This window comes from Eleginops maclovinus, chromosome 16 (genome assembly GCF_036324505.1).
Source record: "Eleginops maclovinus isolate JMC-PN-2008 ecotype Puerto Natales chromosome 16, JC_Emac_rtc_rv5, whole genome shotgun sequence".
Taxonomy (NCBI): Eukaryota; Metazoa; Chordata; class Actinopteri; order Perciformes; family Eleginopidae; genus Eleginops; species Eleginops maclovinus.
Window position 1 is genome coordinate 4698331 of NC_086364.1, and position 17964 is coordinate 4716294.

Genomic DNA, 17964 nt, shown 5'->3' on the forward strand with positions numbered 1-17964 from the left:
TTAAGCATGTTCTCACATATTTGAATTTAGATTTTTTACATACAGAACACACTGTATGTAAAGTACAATATGCAAGGCGCCGATCATTATTGTTCCTATGTATTCATATCTCAGCCATATTGTTTTCCACTTGCCAATATTGTGTATCTCATAAAGTATTATTAAATAAATATTGTACACAGTAGCGCTGTTCAAAGAAAGTCAGATTTAAACGTCTTGAATCTCACAGAAACATGAGTTAGTGACATCTCAAAGTTTTAGTCAGGGCTTGATGTAAATGAAGAGCAGAGATAAAGCAGAAGTGGCAGCAGCATTTTATTGTAGCAACAACTTCACTTTGTAAGGCAGAAAACACATAGACAGTCACACTGTCTTATTCTTATTTCATAGCCGGCTACCCTTTATCAGTTTAATATATGGAGTATGTAAACTTCAGCAATTCACTTTTTTTTTTATAAGGTGCAGAGCAGGAATATTTAGCGGTCAGTTTCTTGTAGGCACAATTCTTTTTCATTCGCAGCACACCTTTCACCCAACATGAGGTCATGCTGGTTTCTGTCCAAAAGTGATCCTCTGATTTTATTTCACTAGAGCTATGGAAGGCAAAAGTAACCTTGAAAGAGACGGATTAAGTCGTGCGGTGGGATATTTAGATTGAGACTCACTCATCACAGCACAGGACGATCTTAAATGTCAGTAGAAAGACGAATATAAAAACATGGGAATAAATTGTTAATAGCTTGTAAAGTCATGGTAGGAGAGATTTTTGGGTTCCTGCAATCTAATGGATGATGGTAAAATGACTGCTTGAAAAAGACATGATGCCATGATTTGCTCTGGACAATAACCGTGATATTTTACAGACAAAGTTTTGTTATCTTTAAAGTAATACACATAATATTATATAATGTAAATATTCTAGTGCTTGACAGATCATTTACGTTTATTTCTGTTCTTGCTTTATGGACGATAAACAAGGTTAAACACACATTTGACTAAAAGCCTGATATATTTATTTTCATCAATATCTCGATCACAAAAATGTTTTGAATTTCGAAAAGTTGAATATTGACATGTTTTTTGAGAAATAAAAATGTTTTGATAAATGACGGGTGATGTGTCTGAATATGGGAAGTTTGCAGTGGAATTGTTACTTGAATTCTGGACATTGCAGACTTTTATTATGATCTCTAGGGGAAACTCCAGAGTTTGCGCAAATCTCTGCATAGAAAGGTTGACTTTAAAGATGCACCGCCTGGTTTTCTTACAGAGGACACTTACAGTAAGGTACAGGTTTAGAGGAGACATTGGAAAGCTTTATCAAACCCATGTAGTGCATCTTTAAATCAAACGGGCACGTTATACTGCTTTAAAGTCGGAAGAAAAGTGTCAGAAAGGTGAGCATCTGTTGAGGTTTACTTTTGGACAATCTGTCACCGCTCCCTTGTTCTTCTTCTTGCTCCTCACTGGCCTGTCCCTGGCAGTGCCCCCAGCAGGCCGTTGGCGGTGGTGAAGAGGTTGATGGGAGACGAGCCGTCGGTGATGAGGGTGGATTTCAGACCGAGAGCCTGCAGCATCTTCACCTGGAGGACGACAAACAGACAATTCCAGCATTTCAAAAAAGAGTGGTGAAAAGAAACATGGGGACCACAATTACAAATGTCGCAGAAGCTCAGGAGAAAATAATGTGATGCTTTCCTCTGCTTCATATCTCAGTGAATACTAGGTGTGTGAAATGTTGGAAACCCATTGTCAAAGCTCATGTCTTCAAATGTAGAAGACATTGACTAATGTCCAAAAAACAACAGATCTACCACCGTAGAAGAAGAACAAAACCTTAAAATCTATGCACATAGAGAGCTGGAACCACGGAGAACTTCTTGTTAAGCGAATAGCCTCAGCTCTGAGTTTAACGAGTGTTTTTCATGTATTTATTTGAACAAGGACCATGCGTACAAATACATTAAACTCAGAAAAGACAAGAGGTGATTTATGCCAGATTTGAGCTAATAACTATATTTCATCTGCAGTAGGCAGGTAGCTAACAATCAACAAAAACTAAAAACATTGCATAATCTCTATCACACAAACAATTATACAATGGATTAAAGTACAGCTCAATAAAATAGTACTTTATTTACAATCTATTAACAGTACCAGGTACCTCTGTTCTCTTTTTTTATTTGTTTTTATTATAAATATTCTGCAACTTTTTTATTATTAATGTTGTGTGCCTTCTTTGTTATTTTTCTTAAATAGTTGGTTCTATTCTCTTTACATTTTTTGCACTATACTTCTGCTGTTGTAATAATGTAAATGTCCTCGTCGCGGGGCAAATAAAGGAATTCTGATATAGTAGTAGTATAAGCAGTAGTAGTAGTAGTAGTAGTATTAGCAGTAGTAGCAGCAGTAGTAGTAGTAGTAGTCGAAGTAGTAGTAGTAGTAGTAGTAGTAGCAGTCGAAGTAGTAGTAGTAGTAGTAGTAGTAGTAGTAGCAGTCGAAGTAGTAGTAGTAGTAGTAGTAGTAGTATTAGCAGTAGTAGCAGCAGTAGTAGTAGTAGTAGTCGAAGTAGTAGTAGTAGTAGTAGTAGTAGTAGCAGTCGAAGTAGTAGTAGTAGTAGTAGTAGTAGTACCTGCAGCTCCGGACCGGCTCTGGCCATCTCCTTGAGCGTGTCGCTGCCCAGACTCTGCACCAGCTGACTGAAGCGCTCGCTCTCGATGTTAGCCAGACTCTTCTGCTTATCCACCTCCAGAGTATCCATTTGCTTCTTGTAGCTCAGCTCCTGCTCACGGGCATGCGCCAGTCGCTGAAGCTCCGCTTCCTGCATGCACACGCACACGCACACGCACACACACAAGTTTCTCTCTATAATAGGCATAGGCAATATAGGCGAATGCTAAGGGCGCATCCGTCCATGGGGGGCGCCGTAAATAAAATGTTAAAATAAAAAATGAAAAAATACTATTAATGATATTTGGAACTACCCTACATTGCGTACAGCTCCCATAAACTATGCCCCCCCCCCCCAGAACTTGATGCTTTAATGTCTTGCCTTTATGTGGACGCCACAAAGAACACTGTTACTAAATAAAGTAAAGAGTATTTCAACAGTATTATATTACTACTGTGGTAAAACATCCCAGTACTTCTTCCTCCACTGTGATGAGTTTCATTGTGAACGGGGAAACAGGGAGTGGGTACGCACCGCCTCGATGGTCTGAGCCTCCGCCTTCAGTTTGGCCTCGTTGACGGCTGCCTCGCCATGAATGCGAGCCGCTTCCGCCCGGGACTGAGCCTCCGCCTTCGCAGCGCCAGTGCTCTCCACTGCAGCACTGAAACACAACCACAGGGTTAACAACAAGTAATCTGAGTACTTTACTGCACTGTATAAATACTACATTACAGGACCAACAAAAAACTGTATTTGTATACTTGGTATCATCCAGCTTAGAGTGCTTTATAAAATAAACAAAAGAATAACCCAGGTTAAGCCTAAATAAATGTCTAAGGAGATATAAAAACAACATTGTACTCTTACTGTAGTAACATGTCATTTAGAAGCACACATACATTTCTGAAGCTTGTTTGCTTCTTGAAAACGGCAGTAGCTAACACTAGCTAAAAGAGATTACTAAAAGTCATCACGCCGAACATTAGCCTTTAGCTTAACAGTGGTGATGCGACCTTTCTGTATTTCCTTTATAGTTTACTCTTGAGAACAATTAGTGTTAAAATGGGAAGATTATCCTGCTGAACAAAACGTGTTTATTAAAAGTGGGTTTCCAAGAGTATTTTCTGAAATATTCCAAAGGAAAAATGCTTATTGCTTTTTTTTTGGAGGGAACCAGGAAGATGCTAACTTCAGGGCTGGACTTCAAAAATATGTTTTCTCTTCACTGCTCAATACAACCTTTCTAATTTGCTTGTACTTTCCATGTCATAATAAGTATACCTGAGGGCCTCCAGCTCCAGCAGCTCCTTCCTGGCTCTCTCTGCCTGGGCCTGATCGGTGATCCTCTGCCTCTCCAGTTTACCGCGTGCCTCTTGCTCAAGCCGCTCCGCCTCATGGCTACACACACACACACACACACACACACACACACGTTAATATGTCATACCAAAGGAAAAAAAGTCTAAAATACACATCTAAGGAGTTTATTTGACCAACTCTGTGTATTTGTTTGTGTAGATTACTAAACTCACCAAAAGTTATCATTACATAATACATTATTTGGATATTTAAACAAAACATTTCAGAAAACTCGTAATACAGAAATGTTTTGTTTTAATTAATTAGTTTATCTGACTGGGGTTTCATGGTCAAACACTGCTTTAAAGGCATTTTTATATATTTCATTTACTGCAATATATAGATGTAACAAACAAGAGCAAGAGATTATTTCGCTTTACTATGTCCAATTTTTGCCAGTTAGAAAAGAAAAAAAATGGTTTAAATACTTTCATTAAAAATAAATAAAATGATGAACATATTTTCAAATTAAGCACAGTTATGGCATCTAATCTTACAGTAAAGCACACTTCTCTGAACACTAGAGCCATCTCAAAACAAACGGGAAGAGAAGCTGTTAAATAAATATATATTTATATATAAATAAAATACCGTACATTAAATGTTCTAAAAATAATATAAAAAATATAAACATTAGTTGACCACTATTTAAAATAATTTATTTTTGCTTTTATTTATTTTTAAATTTAAAATGATCGATGTCAGGAGCTGGCTGACCGTGCGGCGGCCTCCTGGGAGTTGGTGGTGATCTCGATGGCGAGCTGGACGCTCTTCTGCAGCGCGTCGCGGGTCCTCTGGTCCACCGGCTCCACGGACTGGATGTCCACGCTGCTGATCATCAGCTTGTTCTGCGGGAAGTGGAGGGTGGAGCGCACCGCCATCTTCTCATTGAAACCAAACACAGCTGAGCAGATGATCCGGTTGGAGTTCTGCAGACAAGATTAAGAGTTTAGATTGAAGACGAAGATTAAAAAGATCTATGAATTCAAATAGTTAAAGTAGAATCAAACACTGTACTTCAATAAACATTTGGGTTAGTTTTTAGATTTCATGTCAGACAACTTGAGGAACTTTACAAATGAATATTTTTGAATAAAAATATATGAAGAGTTAATACAAATATTTTATTTTGTATCTTTAACATTAGTAATGTTAGGCTAGTATGTTGACATAAGAATATTGGAAATCGTTTTTATTTAAGCTGGTGAAGTAGGAACCTTGTGGAAATCGTCGAACTGCACGGAGGCGACGGCTCCTCTGACGCGGGAGGCGATGGCTTTGCAGGAATCTCCGACAAAATCAGGGACAGAAAACAGAGCGGCTGCATCCTCAAGGCTCACCGGAGGCTTCACATCAAAGTTCCTGAAGAGGGACAGACAGGAGAGAATTTAATATACTGATCAAACAAAAACCTTAATCATTCCAGGAGATTACATATTATGTTTTGATATTCTGAGAATGAAATGATTGATTCACAAGAAAACCAAGCATGTTCATGATTTATGAGGAAAACACTTGGATATTTTGAGATGAAAGTTTAAAATGCAAATAAAAAAGTTGGATATTCTCTGCAATTTAAAGATCCCCTATTATGCTACTTTTCAGGTTCATACATGTATTTGTTGCTCCACTATGACATGTTTACATGCTTCAATGATGAAAAAGCGCTTTATTTTCCTCACACTGCCTGTGCATAAAAGACCACTTTTCACTCTGAAAACACTCTGAAGAGCCCATGCCCCCACCTTTGCAAAAGCGCACTTTGCTGTGATTGGTCAACCGCTTAGAGATTTGTCAAATGTTCCACCCCTGAAAAAAACGGAAAAAATGGCATCGCTTGTTGTGCCGTACCAGTTTATTACTAATAAATAATGATGGATTATCAGTAATCATTTCAAAGTGACACAAAGTGACAGTGCAAGCCATTTGTTCTTCACATCTTCTTCCTTAGGTATGGCAAACAAAGAAAGTTTTGGTTTGCAGCGAAAGTGGCAGCTTCTCCTCGCCATGGCTCCTCTGCTTGGGTCGGCTTTACGGAGTGGCTCGCACTGCTATTGGCTAGAATTCAGTTCCGTATCACGGTGAGGTCAGTGTGATGTGGAACTGAACCAGGAAGTAAAGAAAGGAATCCAATCGAGGCGTTTCAGGCAAGGGGGAGGGATATGGGAGAGAATCTCCCTCTGGCCTGGACTTTGGAATTTTAGCTTTTGCACACCTATTACATGCACACAAACATAAATAACACACTAAAGGAAAGGGAAAACCCCAAAAGGCATAATATGGGACCTTTAAGTTATAATTGTACGAGAAAAAACTCAACTACTGAATGAGAAAAAAAACCCTATAATATCTTCTAAACACACGGATGTTTCGATATTAAAAGACACAAACATTTGAAAAAAATATCATATTCTATAATATTTAAGTGGTAAATGAATGAGAGAAAACTGAAATATTCTCCAATAACTTAGCCGCCTTTAGCTTAGCAGTGGTGACATGAAGTCATGTGACCGTGCTGTAGGTGCTTTATAGGATAAAAGTAGGTTTTTGCCTCTCGAGATTAAATGTATGCTTCAAAAATCAAAAGTGGTGTGAATATTTGGAGATTAGGCTGCTGAAAAAATCATATCAAATCAATAAAAGTTAGTATCAAACGTTGGTTTTCCACATATCTTATTTCCTGCAAAAATGAAACCAATGGAAAAATGCTGTTTTTTTGTGGCTGGAACCGGAGAGATGCTCCATTCAAAAACATGTTATCTCCGCACCTCTGTATTAGTGCAGAACTATTCAGATCTGTTGCGGTTACCAGTTGTAGGAGAGCTGCAGCTGCAGGCGGGCGTGGTCGGCCGTCTCGATGGTGATGATGTCGGTGAAGAAGTCTGGCCCCAGCAGCAGGCAGATGGCCTTGATGACGTTGGGCCTCTTTGGTTTGTCCCCGACAGCGACAGCACCGTGAACTGCTCATCGGGTCCCAACATCACCATATCTGGTCCGAACAGCACCCTGAACACAGCACCAACACCACATCAGTTCATCACATTACTTAGGGAGGACATTAGGGTTTTGGGATGGCAGTGGAATAAAAAAAAAATCCTAGAATATGGATTGAGCATATTTCTAATAGAGCATAGTTTATGAGTATTGCACATCCTAGTTTTAATTCAAGATTTCGACTGAAATGTGTGGGATTTTCTGCTTCTTAACTTCTTTGCACAGAAACTAATATTAAGTCATTTCTGTCAGTTCTTCTTTTTACATAGATTCAGGAAAAAAGGATTTTCTCCAAGATAAAAGCAAAACATTAACCCAAAAAGCCAAAAATGTACCCAAAAAACATGAACATAATTACGGGAAAAACCTTGAATATTCTCTGAGATTAAAGTGTTAATTCACAACTACAGAGGATTTAAGACTGTTAAGGAATAAAGTAATCAAAAGTTAAATATTCTTGAAATTTCCAAGAAAAAAATGGTATTCTCTGAGATTTAAGTTGTAAATAACAAAAACCTCAAATCTTTTCAGACGATAAAGCGTTAAATTTACTAGAGAAGTAAAAAAACTTAAAATCATAATTTCTCAAGAGAAGAAGAAGATATGCTTTATTGATCCCTTACAGGGAAATTTCTTTCCCCACTCAGAAGAGGGTGTTTGCTCTTGTACTTCAACAGCAGAGGAAGTCCCACCTGGCCTTCTTCTCTCTGTAGTCGTAGACCTGCACGGCGGCATTGTGGGGCACCCTAAAGGACACCACCCGGGTTTTGTCCCGGGGCCGGCTTGCTCCTGTCTTGCTGCGGTCCGAGCGGTCGGCCACCGGGTCCAGAGGAGACGCCAGAAGAGCCTCCACGTTGGCAGGAAGCTCCTTCTGCCATAGCTCCTCATCCTGAGTCAGCATGTAGGTCTGACCAATCACTGCACGCACCTGAGAGGCAGCAAGACACACGGAAACTTATCAGGAAATTTAGCAGGTGATGTTTCATTAGTTGATATCTGTCTGTAGGAATACAAAAGAAATTGGGATCCGATTCACATGAAACTTTGTGAAAGACTCACTTTTTGGTTCCCTCTCATAGATCAGCATTGACTGAATATCTTAGAAGTGTTTGATTTCAATTCACACCTGATTTTATTTCAGTTAAGATGGCATGGTTTCATATGTAAACTAATCATTATCAAAACAAGACCTTCCTCTTTCTGTTAAAAAGAAGTTTAAGGAAATCTGGAATAAAAGTGACACACCACTGTATGTTTTCCATCACGTCCATCAAGTGCGTTCATCATTTCAAGTGTGAATTTTGAAATGTAATGGGCTATAATTAATTTATTCATAACTACGTAATAGGTAAAATCATAATAGTCACCTTATCCTATTGTTGTTATTTTTATTCACAATATTCTTACTACCCTGTTTTATATTCTTAAAGCTGCTCTGACACCTGAATTACCAGACAGGGTTTAATAAAGATTTATCTTATATTTTCTTCTCACTTGTGACTCGGTCTGCTCCTTTAAAGACTCGTACCTTTCCGCTCTTGATGTCCCTCACGTAGATGCCCTCGTTCTCATCCAGTGGGATGGCCTGTCGTCTCACCATCACCTCCACCGTGGCAGAGGGGACATACTCGATGGGGCCCCGCAGCATCCAGCGGTCCCCGGGGCGGCGGAGGACAGCGCTCCTCCGCGAGCGCTTTGCCCTCTCTTCCTGCTCCTCCTCTTCCTCTTCTTCCTCATCGTGCTGGCAGAGAGAACGGGGGAGAGAGAGGTGGAGGAGGGAGAGAAGGGTTAAAGTGGCGATGCATTGGAGCGGTGGGGGAGTCGGAGGAGACGGAGGATGAGGAGGAGTGGAAGAGACGGGACAGGGGCACTGAGAGAAAACCAAAGTGGAAAACATTTCGAAAGGCGGAGGAAAACGTAAAGGGGGGAGAACGTGAAATGGCAGGGTTTGATTTAAAAGAAAGAAAGAGAAGAGAGAAGAAGAGAGTGGGGGTATAAAGGTTAGGAGGGGAAGATGGTGCAGTACAGGCAGAGGTGGGAAGCACTCCGATCTTGTACATTAGTAAAAGAAGAAGTACTCAGATCTTGTACGTTAGTAAAAGTAGAGGTACTCAGATCTTGTACGTTAGTAAAAGTAGAAGTACTCAGATCTTGTACGTTAGTAAAAGTAGAAGTACCAGATTGTAGGAATACTCTGTTACAAGTAAAAGTCCTTCAATAAAAAGGTTACTCAAGTAAAAGTACAAAAGTACTCAAATGTTAGGCTACACATTTTTTGGCTACAAAAACGTAACTTTGAAGAAATTAAAACATACTTGCAAAGGGTTAATGTTTTGGAAATATCATATAAAATGCATCAGTAAATACCTCACAGGTTGGCATATGAAGTATCTTAAAAAAGGTGACAAGAAATGTCTAAATGAGACTGCTAAACATTATTATCCAAACATTAGCTGCCTTTAGCTTAGCAGAGCTGCCGTAGTTCCTTTATAGCCTATTAGCTTTTAGCTAGTTAGCTTTTTTACTTCAAGATTTTGCATTTACGCTTAAAAAATCTTTAAAAAGTGGTGTTATGTGGAGTTTACCCTGCTGAACAACATGTGTAAGTATCATAAACCCTATTAGCTTTCTGTGGAGGGCACCATGGAGATGCTAACTTCAGGGTTAGCCGACAGTAATGAGTCAGCTCTGCATCCCTCTTCCCTTCCTTTCACTGTGCTTATGCAGCATTTTAGGCCAAAGCAAATATCTTGTATGTGTAAACCTGCTCAGCAATAAACCTGATCCTGGTGTTTCTTCACACACCCCTGATACACCAATCAGTGATGGTAGGCATGCTGCAAAATACTTTAAACCTTCCACCACAGCAGGCAGAGACACACCTCTGACCCTTCAGCAGGCTGAAAAGATCTGCAGTAAGTCTCTAATCCAGACATACCTTGTTTGTTTTTCTTATCGCTTCTCTGAAATCAACCGGTTGCACAAGACAAGCTTCACAAACCCTCGGATTCCCCTCCCTACATTCCTCTGCACTCCCTCGAAGAAACTACTGACACTTTAAACACGGGGTTAGGTGATCAAGATTATCAACTAATATGATAAAATTGTGTAAATTAGCTAAACTTTTACCCCTTGCTATATTAAAGTGAAAGCACATCAATGCAGCAGTAATTATTATACAATAATAAACAATATACACTATTATGAAATTGGCCATACTACATTAAGAGTATTTTTACTTTGCTACTTTAAGAACATTGTTCAAACACTATTCCTGAAGTAACATTCTGAATGCAGGACTATTACTTGTAATCAAATATTTATACACTGCAGTACTACTTCTGGATAAGAGTGATATGTGCGCTCACCTCCTGGGTGTCATTGAACGCCTCCACTGCTCTCAGCACCAGCCCTTCCTGCTCCGACAGCACATACACGTCCTGGATGCCCTGTTCAAGTTGCTCTCCCGGCTGCAGGAAGAATGAGCGCTCACCCTGATGGAGAGGAAGAAAGACATTTTTGTTTTTATAAATAGATGGACAGCAAACGACCAACGAACAGAGATTTGTAGAAATGACATGTTTTGTATTCCGACCCTGAAGCTAGCATCACCCCCATGGGATTATTACAGAATAGTGTTGCAAACTAACCTTTTTCTATATATTTGTTTTTTGAACACTGATTATTTTTGTCCCACTTGTCATGATCTGGGATAGAGTTTTTATAATTTGGAAGACAACATAAAAACCCTGAGTACTTAATCAACTTCACAAATGATTATTTTAATACTTTTTTAGTATTACTAGAATGTATGAGCTTTTATGTTAAATATTAAAATTAAATAAATACATAATAATAAATCATTAATAATAAAAAAGGGCTCAATATAATTATTATAATGTCCATAAAACAAAAGACCTATGCAATATATTATTTTGTTAATTTTTTAATTATATTATCCAAAAAAAAAAGAAAATGAACATTTCATTTTGGAAATGTCTGTATTCGTGTGTACACCCACAGTGTTTATGAAATTAGTAGTAACACAATGATAATAATCTAAATGATGCATAAATAGTTTGTATTCTTGTTCCTGCATAGTTCCTCCTCACCTTCACCACTTTCTTCTGCCCCAGCTGGGGTTTCCCGTCATGGCCGACGGGGTCCAGGATGACACAGTAATGCCTGCTGCTCAGGGTGGTCACGTCCACCACCCCCACCACCTCCTCCGCCACGGACGGGATGTGGGCCTCCCTGTCGGCCATGGTCACCAGCCACTCCTCCCCCGTACGCCGGTCCCGCCCCCCCGCGTCCTTAAAGGGTCGCAGGGCGCGCACATGGAGCGCTTTCTGAGGACACACCACCGGGGAAGCGTTATCACAGGTGAGTCCTCAAACACCTGATTTCATTTTCACAAACACCTGATTTTAAAAAAAAATGTAAAAGACTGATTCGAAAATCACAAATATCTGATTTCAAAATTAAACACCTGATTTTAAAATCACCAACATCTTAATTCAAAATCAAACACGCCTGGTTTCAAATAGATTTTTCTGAGATTTCTGTCTATTTATGTCTGTAAATCCTATTTTATAGTTTAATTTCCTCCAGTATCAGCTGCAACATTACAGTGATAAGTAAACAATGCATCAATAGTTAAAATATATAATTCTATAATATGTCATTTTTGGAGATTGAGTACGTTTTGGTTCTTTGCTTTTTTTTGTATCAAACACATTTAGTCAGTGTGAATGTGAGAGCGGCAGACTTTGATTTCACCTTGTCTGTCAGGATGAAAGCGTTGACGATGTCGAGGACTTCCTCGTTGGCTCCCGGCAGGTATGCCCCCACCTTACTGACCAGCCACTCCTCACCTGAAACACAGTTTATTATATAACATATATCATGCATTGACATGAGTTTAAACACATCTAAAATATAAAACCAGTTTTATGAAAACTATGTTTATGTTTGTGAGGGTGGGATGCAACATCACCACAGCAACCAGTTGTGTAAAGTAACTAAGTACATTTACTCAAGTGCTGTACTTCAGTCAAATTTTGAGGGTACTTTACTTGAGGATTCAAATGTTGTGCTACTTTGTCCTTTACTCCACTACAATTCAGAGGTAAATGGTATTCCTTTACTCCAGTACACTTATTTAATACCTTAAGTTACTTTTCAGATTTGGATTAATGATGTGAAATATAATCAACCAGGATTGCAGGCTCTAGCATATAGCATTTATTCTCTTTTTGAGATTATTGTATTTTTATGCATGGTATAGGATGTTGTGTCTGAGTCACCTGTGACCCTGCGGACCCCCCCACGGTCAGTGCCCTCCTTGCGGGCCCTCAGTCTGATGGCCTGGTTCTCCCGGATCACCGTCGCCTTGATGGTCTCCAACATGGCCACCTCCTTCCTGGGAATGTACGTCCCTGACACATACACAAACACACACATCATTACAGAAATATTCAGTTGGATTTCATAAAACTAAGACAAGCTGAAAAAAATTTGAAATTACAAAACTGGTTTTGAAATATATATATTTCAAACAAATAACAGAATATTTCAGTTTTCACACTTTCTTTGCTCTAAAATATATAAAATAACTTATTTGGGGAAAACACTGTCGTATGAGAAGAAACTAAATACTAAAAATATTATAACTCACGTCAGCGACACTGAACAGAATATTTCATTATTTTGAAGTATTATTAGGTTTATGTATTTAATGTTTAATGAGTGTTTAGAGAACACACACCTGGTCCTTCAAACAGCCACTCGTCTCCGGCCACTCTCTTCTGTCCGCGCTCCTCCTCGAAGTCGAGCAGAGCCTGCAGACGCAGCGCCGTGTCCGGGAACACGATCTGCAGCGGGGTCACGTCCTGAAACACACACACACACACACACACACACACACACACACACACACACACACACACACACACACACACACACACACACACACACACACACACACACACACACACACACACACACACACACACACACACACACACACACACACACACACACACACACAATTCGTATATATATAATTAACTGTACATATCAAACACCTCAACAATGTTAGTCAGAAATGGGTTCTATGTTGGATATGGAAAATACTTTCAATATGTTCAGTACCTCATGTAAAATACGTGTAGTATTTGAAACATGGGAAAACATTTTTTTTTCTAAACAGGCCAAATATGTTATATATGTCCAATATTTATAATATGTTCATTTTCTTAGACATCTTAAATATTCTTACAAATATATCATATTTTAAAAATGTTAAACATTTGAATATAATACATCAAATACCTTAAATATATAAAATATGTTTATCATGTTAAACGTGTAAAATATTTAAAATGTTAAACACATCAAATATGTATTAGTTGTAAATGCAAAATAATCTAAAATGGTTCGATATTTAACATATTTAAAGATTTCAATGATTAAATATATCATATAAGAAACATGTCAAATGTGTTGTATATTTAAAAAATATATATAAATATATATATATATATAAAAATATATATATATATATATTTTTTTAAAATATATATATATATATATTTATATATATTTAAAAAATATATATAAATATAGATAAATATGAAATGTGTTATATTTGTTAAATGAAATGTCCCAGTAAGTCCCTCTTTAAATATCAATTGTGTTTTCTGATGAATACTGAAAGTCATAATAACATTTGTAATTTTTGATTTATAGGGTAAAGTATCTAACCTGCTGCACCTCCTCCCCCGGGTACAGGGGGAAGGGGTCCTGGGTGAGGCGGATCTCCAGGTCGGCGTGGCGAAGCTTGGCCTGCCCTGATTGGTCGAAGAGCACCTGCTTTTCATCGTCGCGGGCAACAGGGTTGAGTACCACGCAGTAATGACGCGGCGGCACCATCACCATCCGCACCGGCGTGAACAGCACCCTGCCACAGAGACGCACGGTTACTACACATCACAACCAGCAGGGACACTGCTGCCAGTACACCTAATGTAGCATTAACTTTGAATAACATTTCCTATTTTACAAGCTTATCATATATTTTATTATTCTTTCATGTTCTTGTGTTGTTATTTAATGTCATTGGATTCAGTTTTTATTCTATTGTTGTTAAAACCATTATTAAAATCTGTATTGTTAGTATTATAAGTATTACTATAATTGTTATTATTATTAAAGTAGTAGTAGTACAGTATTAGTGGTATAAGTATTTTGAATGGTAGTAGTTTATTTGTGTGAGAATTATTATTGTATAATTATCCTTACTTGTAATTTTTGTAGTATAATTAATAATATAAGTTGTATTCAGTTATATCAGTGTAAGTGTTGTTATTTGGATTCCTCTTATTATTATTATTTCTGTGATTATTATAACGACACCATTGTTTCCTGTTTGTAAATGATAATAAGGATTTTAACTCTGTTTCTGTTTTATTTGCTGCATTTTGGGGACAGTAAGTTCCTCTGACCTCTCGTTGTCCTGGCGGATGTAGGTGAGCGGTCCGATCTCCATGCGGGCGATGTTGGTGTTCTGGTCCAGCACGTGGATGTAGTGATGGGGTGGGATGCGGATGATGGACGCCTCCACCGAACCCTCCATGTCTGGCCTTTGGTTTCCTCCCTTCTTAGACATGATCCCAACTAGATGCTGCAAAGAGGAGAGGAGTAATAATAATGATGTTAAAGGGAACACTTTCAACACGAGGTTCAGCTGCTCTTGATACATTATGATCTCACTTATTTTAAATGTTGAATTAAATATATTTTGGTATTTCAAGGGGCCCTATTCTGCTCATTTTCAGGATCATATAAGTGTCTCTACTGTGACATGTCTCCGTGCTTTAATGTTCAAAAAGCTCTTCATTTTTCTCATACTGCCTGTGCTGCAGCACCTCTTTTCACCCTCTGTCTGAAACCAGAGCCCATTCTGCTCTGATTGGTTCGCTGGCCGGCTCTGTTGTGATTGGTCAAATGCTTAGAGACATCCCGCCCCTTAACCTATCACATACAATGTGTTGGGGGGATAGCCAAGAGTGAGGGTTACATATTGGGGGGGGGGGGGACTCCCTCTGGAGGGAACACAGGGATTTTAGACTTTGCAGACCATTAAAACATGCATTAAAACATTTAGAACACACTAGTTTTATTGTATTTAAATATTATTTTATTGTTATTCCATTCATCATTTTATTTCATCTAAGTTGTACAATTGTATTGGCATGTTTAACTCTTAATTGTCTGTCCAAAGAAATAAGGTCTCACTCATTTAAGTTAACCTTTAAAAAAAAAACGTTCCATACAAGAAATGGCACTTTTTGGTACAGAATTGTACCATTTTGTTTTATTTGATTATTATATTATTAATCTTTTCTTTTGTAGTTTCTCCATTCGATTTGAAACAACCTTCGAACTGAGAGTGAGTTGGTCATTTTGTTCGTCAGCACACAGAGGCTTTGTGTGATTGAGCAGAAAATCAGTGGGTCTGCCCTGAGAAGATGAAGTGATCACTGCAGACACTATCAGGGTTTACATACAATCATATGGATCAATACTCAGATAGCCATAAAATTACAAAACTGTGAGGGAAATGTCTTTTTGAAATGTAGAGTTTATTCTCATTAGTTTGTGGTCAGCTACGGCTTTTTTAAATCAAGATTGCTGCTTTTTTTAAATCAAATTGAAACTTTTATTCTTACACACTTTTTAAATTTTATTTCATATCTGTCTTAATTTTCCTTGCTGTTAATTATAATGAATTGTCCTTTATAATGTTTCCACTTACTAATTGTTTTTATTCAATTAGAACATTAATTCATTTATTGTACATTTTATTCTATTTCATTGTTGTTTTATTTCAATAATAAGTGTTTTCTCTGAATTTAACCACTATATTATATTTTATTAACATCAATTAACAATACTTAATGTATATTATTTTAACAGTTTAATTATATTGTATTATGTTATAACCATTTATCTATTAAATTTTACAATTTTATTTGGCTTTATTTGAGTTGTACAATGTTACTGTATTTCTTGCCTTGTAAAGAGCGTTATTCAGGTGTCTGTACCACATCTGTTTATCTGCTCTGTATTGAAACACTTCTCATGACTCAGCTGTAATCAGTAGCTCAAAGTTTCACATGACTTGGAGAAAAGAGCTGGAGATTAGGGTGTTTTCAAAGTTACACTGTAGAAACCTGAACAGAGACTTCCTTGTGAGACTTAAGGAAGAAATGAAAAATGAGTTTTCTATTCAAACGTCAGGCATGAAGCTCTGCTACACAGACACGCCTGCTGCACACAATGATGTGATTACTGTGAACACACACAGCTTAGAGAAACACTCACTTTAAACCTGAAGCAATTTATTTTATAGGTAATAGATGAATACAAGTAGAAGATTTTTGGTTTTATTTATTTTATTGTATGCAAGCTGTGCATTGTTTTTCCTTTAATGCTTTTTAATCACTTCATTTATTGTATTTAGGTTGTATAATAAAACATTTGGCATCACTTTTTTGTTTTCCTAAATATGTAAGTAGTATAAATGTCCATCTTTTTTGATTGCTATTTATTGACATTTTTTTCCTTCATATTCTAATATTTATAATTTGATCATATTTCAAGTATATCTTGTCTATGAAATACTTTGTGTATAGCACATACTGTTTGAAAGTTGCCTGACAAGTAACGTTTATTGTTATAACTAATCCCTCTGGAACACTATGTGCCAGAATACTCCAAATAATAGAATCATATGAATCAAAAACACAATAGGGAAACATATATTCAAACTATAGAGTAATAATATAACATATATTAAGTTAAATAAACTACACTTGAAAATGAGTAAGTACTGCACATGTTCATTGCTCACAGTCTATAAATAGATTAAGAAGCATAATTGAATTAAAGTTCTGCATGGCTGCTCGCCAACGTTTCATTTTGAGATTAACTGTCAATTGTGTGATGAATTATGGTTTAAATTATAGATTAGGTAGAAAAACGAGGCCTGAGTCATGTTTGAAACATGACATGGAGACAAACAACAATGGAAAATGTCTCAGATGGGAGGGGCCACAGTCTGCATTACATAAGTACAGAGACAGTTGGACAGTACAGAGTACATCTGCCTGGAATGCATTTTAACTACAGTCACTCCCATATACACCTTATACACACACATATAGACAGTCACAGTCATGTAGGGAACTTGGAAACTGCGTCAAGCACTTCCTGGTAATAACTTCAACGCCCTGACGTTACCTTTAACATTTTACATTCATTTCCGTGATTGGTGTAGGTCGTGGAACTGCTACTAGTATCACATGCATGACGATGTGTAGTTAGGTTTCTCCTCTTTCAGAAAACATCTTAAATGATGTTCTATCATTCATTACGCTTTGCCGATACGAAAGACATTTTAAAATAGGAGATTTTGAAGCAAAGTTCTGCTCGCGAAAGAGGGGTGTGTTCTTACCTCGTCCCTGACGCTCTCAGCAGTGTGCAGACTGTAGAGACTGCAGAGACTTCCTGGGCAACATGGAGACAGTTGAGGGTAATTTGGTGGGTGTGTGCTTACCGGGAAAGACACGTGGTTTACAGACTTTGACTGCTGCAGAGGTGCGTCACTGTAGAGGGCTGACTGCTGGATCCATACACTCCACACAAAGCTTGTATTACATGTGTTATCGTCGATTCTGCACGTTCCATGTACGTTAGGTGTGTGATGATGACGTGGGGAAGTGAATACTCTGTGATGTGTTAATGCACAGGACCTGTGACACTGATGCATTCATATTGAATGGTGCAAAGTAAATACAAATATAAATACACTTAATAACTTTTCTGCAACAAAAAGTGTAAAAAATAAATGTGGAAATATCAATACGAAGAACTAA

The 17964-nt window shown here is 37.8% G+C and overlaps 1 protein-coding gene across 1 annotated transcript; it reads right to left on the minus strand.

Annotated features, from left to right (window-relative positions):
- Nucleotides 1-302: 302 nt before the first annotated feature.
- Nucleotides 303-17617, minus strand: mvp (major vault protein). Its single transcript, XM_063903520.1, is given in 18 exon segments — nucleotides 303-1583; nucleotides 2633-2821; nucleotides 3206-3332; nucleotides 3953-4069; nucleotides 4748-4959; nucleotides 5248-5392; nucleotides 6840-6972; nucleotides 6975-7036; nucleotides 7717-7952; nucleotides 8553-8765; nucleotides 10393-10518; nucleotides 11137-11373; nucleotides 11804-11898; nucleotides 12331-12462; nucleotides 12792-12915; nucleotides 13790-13985; nucleotides 14530-14708; nucleotides 17544-17617. Coding segments are annotated over 17 exon segments (2628 nt in total). The 5' UTR covers nucleotides 14694-14708; nucleotides 17544-17617; the 3' UTR covers nucleotides 303-1463.
- Nucleotides 17618-17964: the final 347 nt, after the last annotated feature.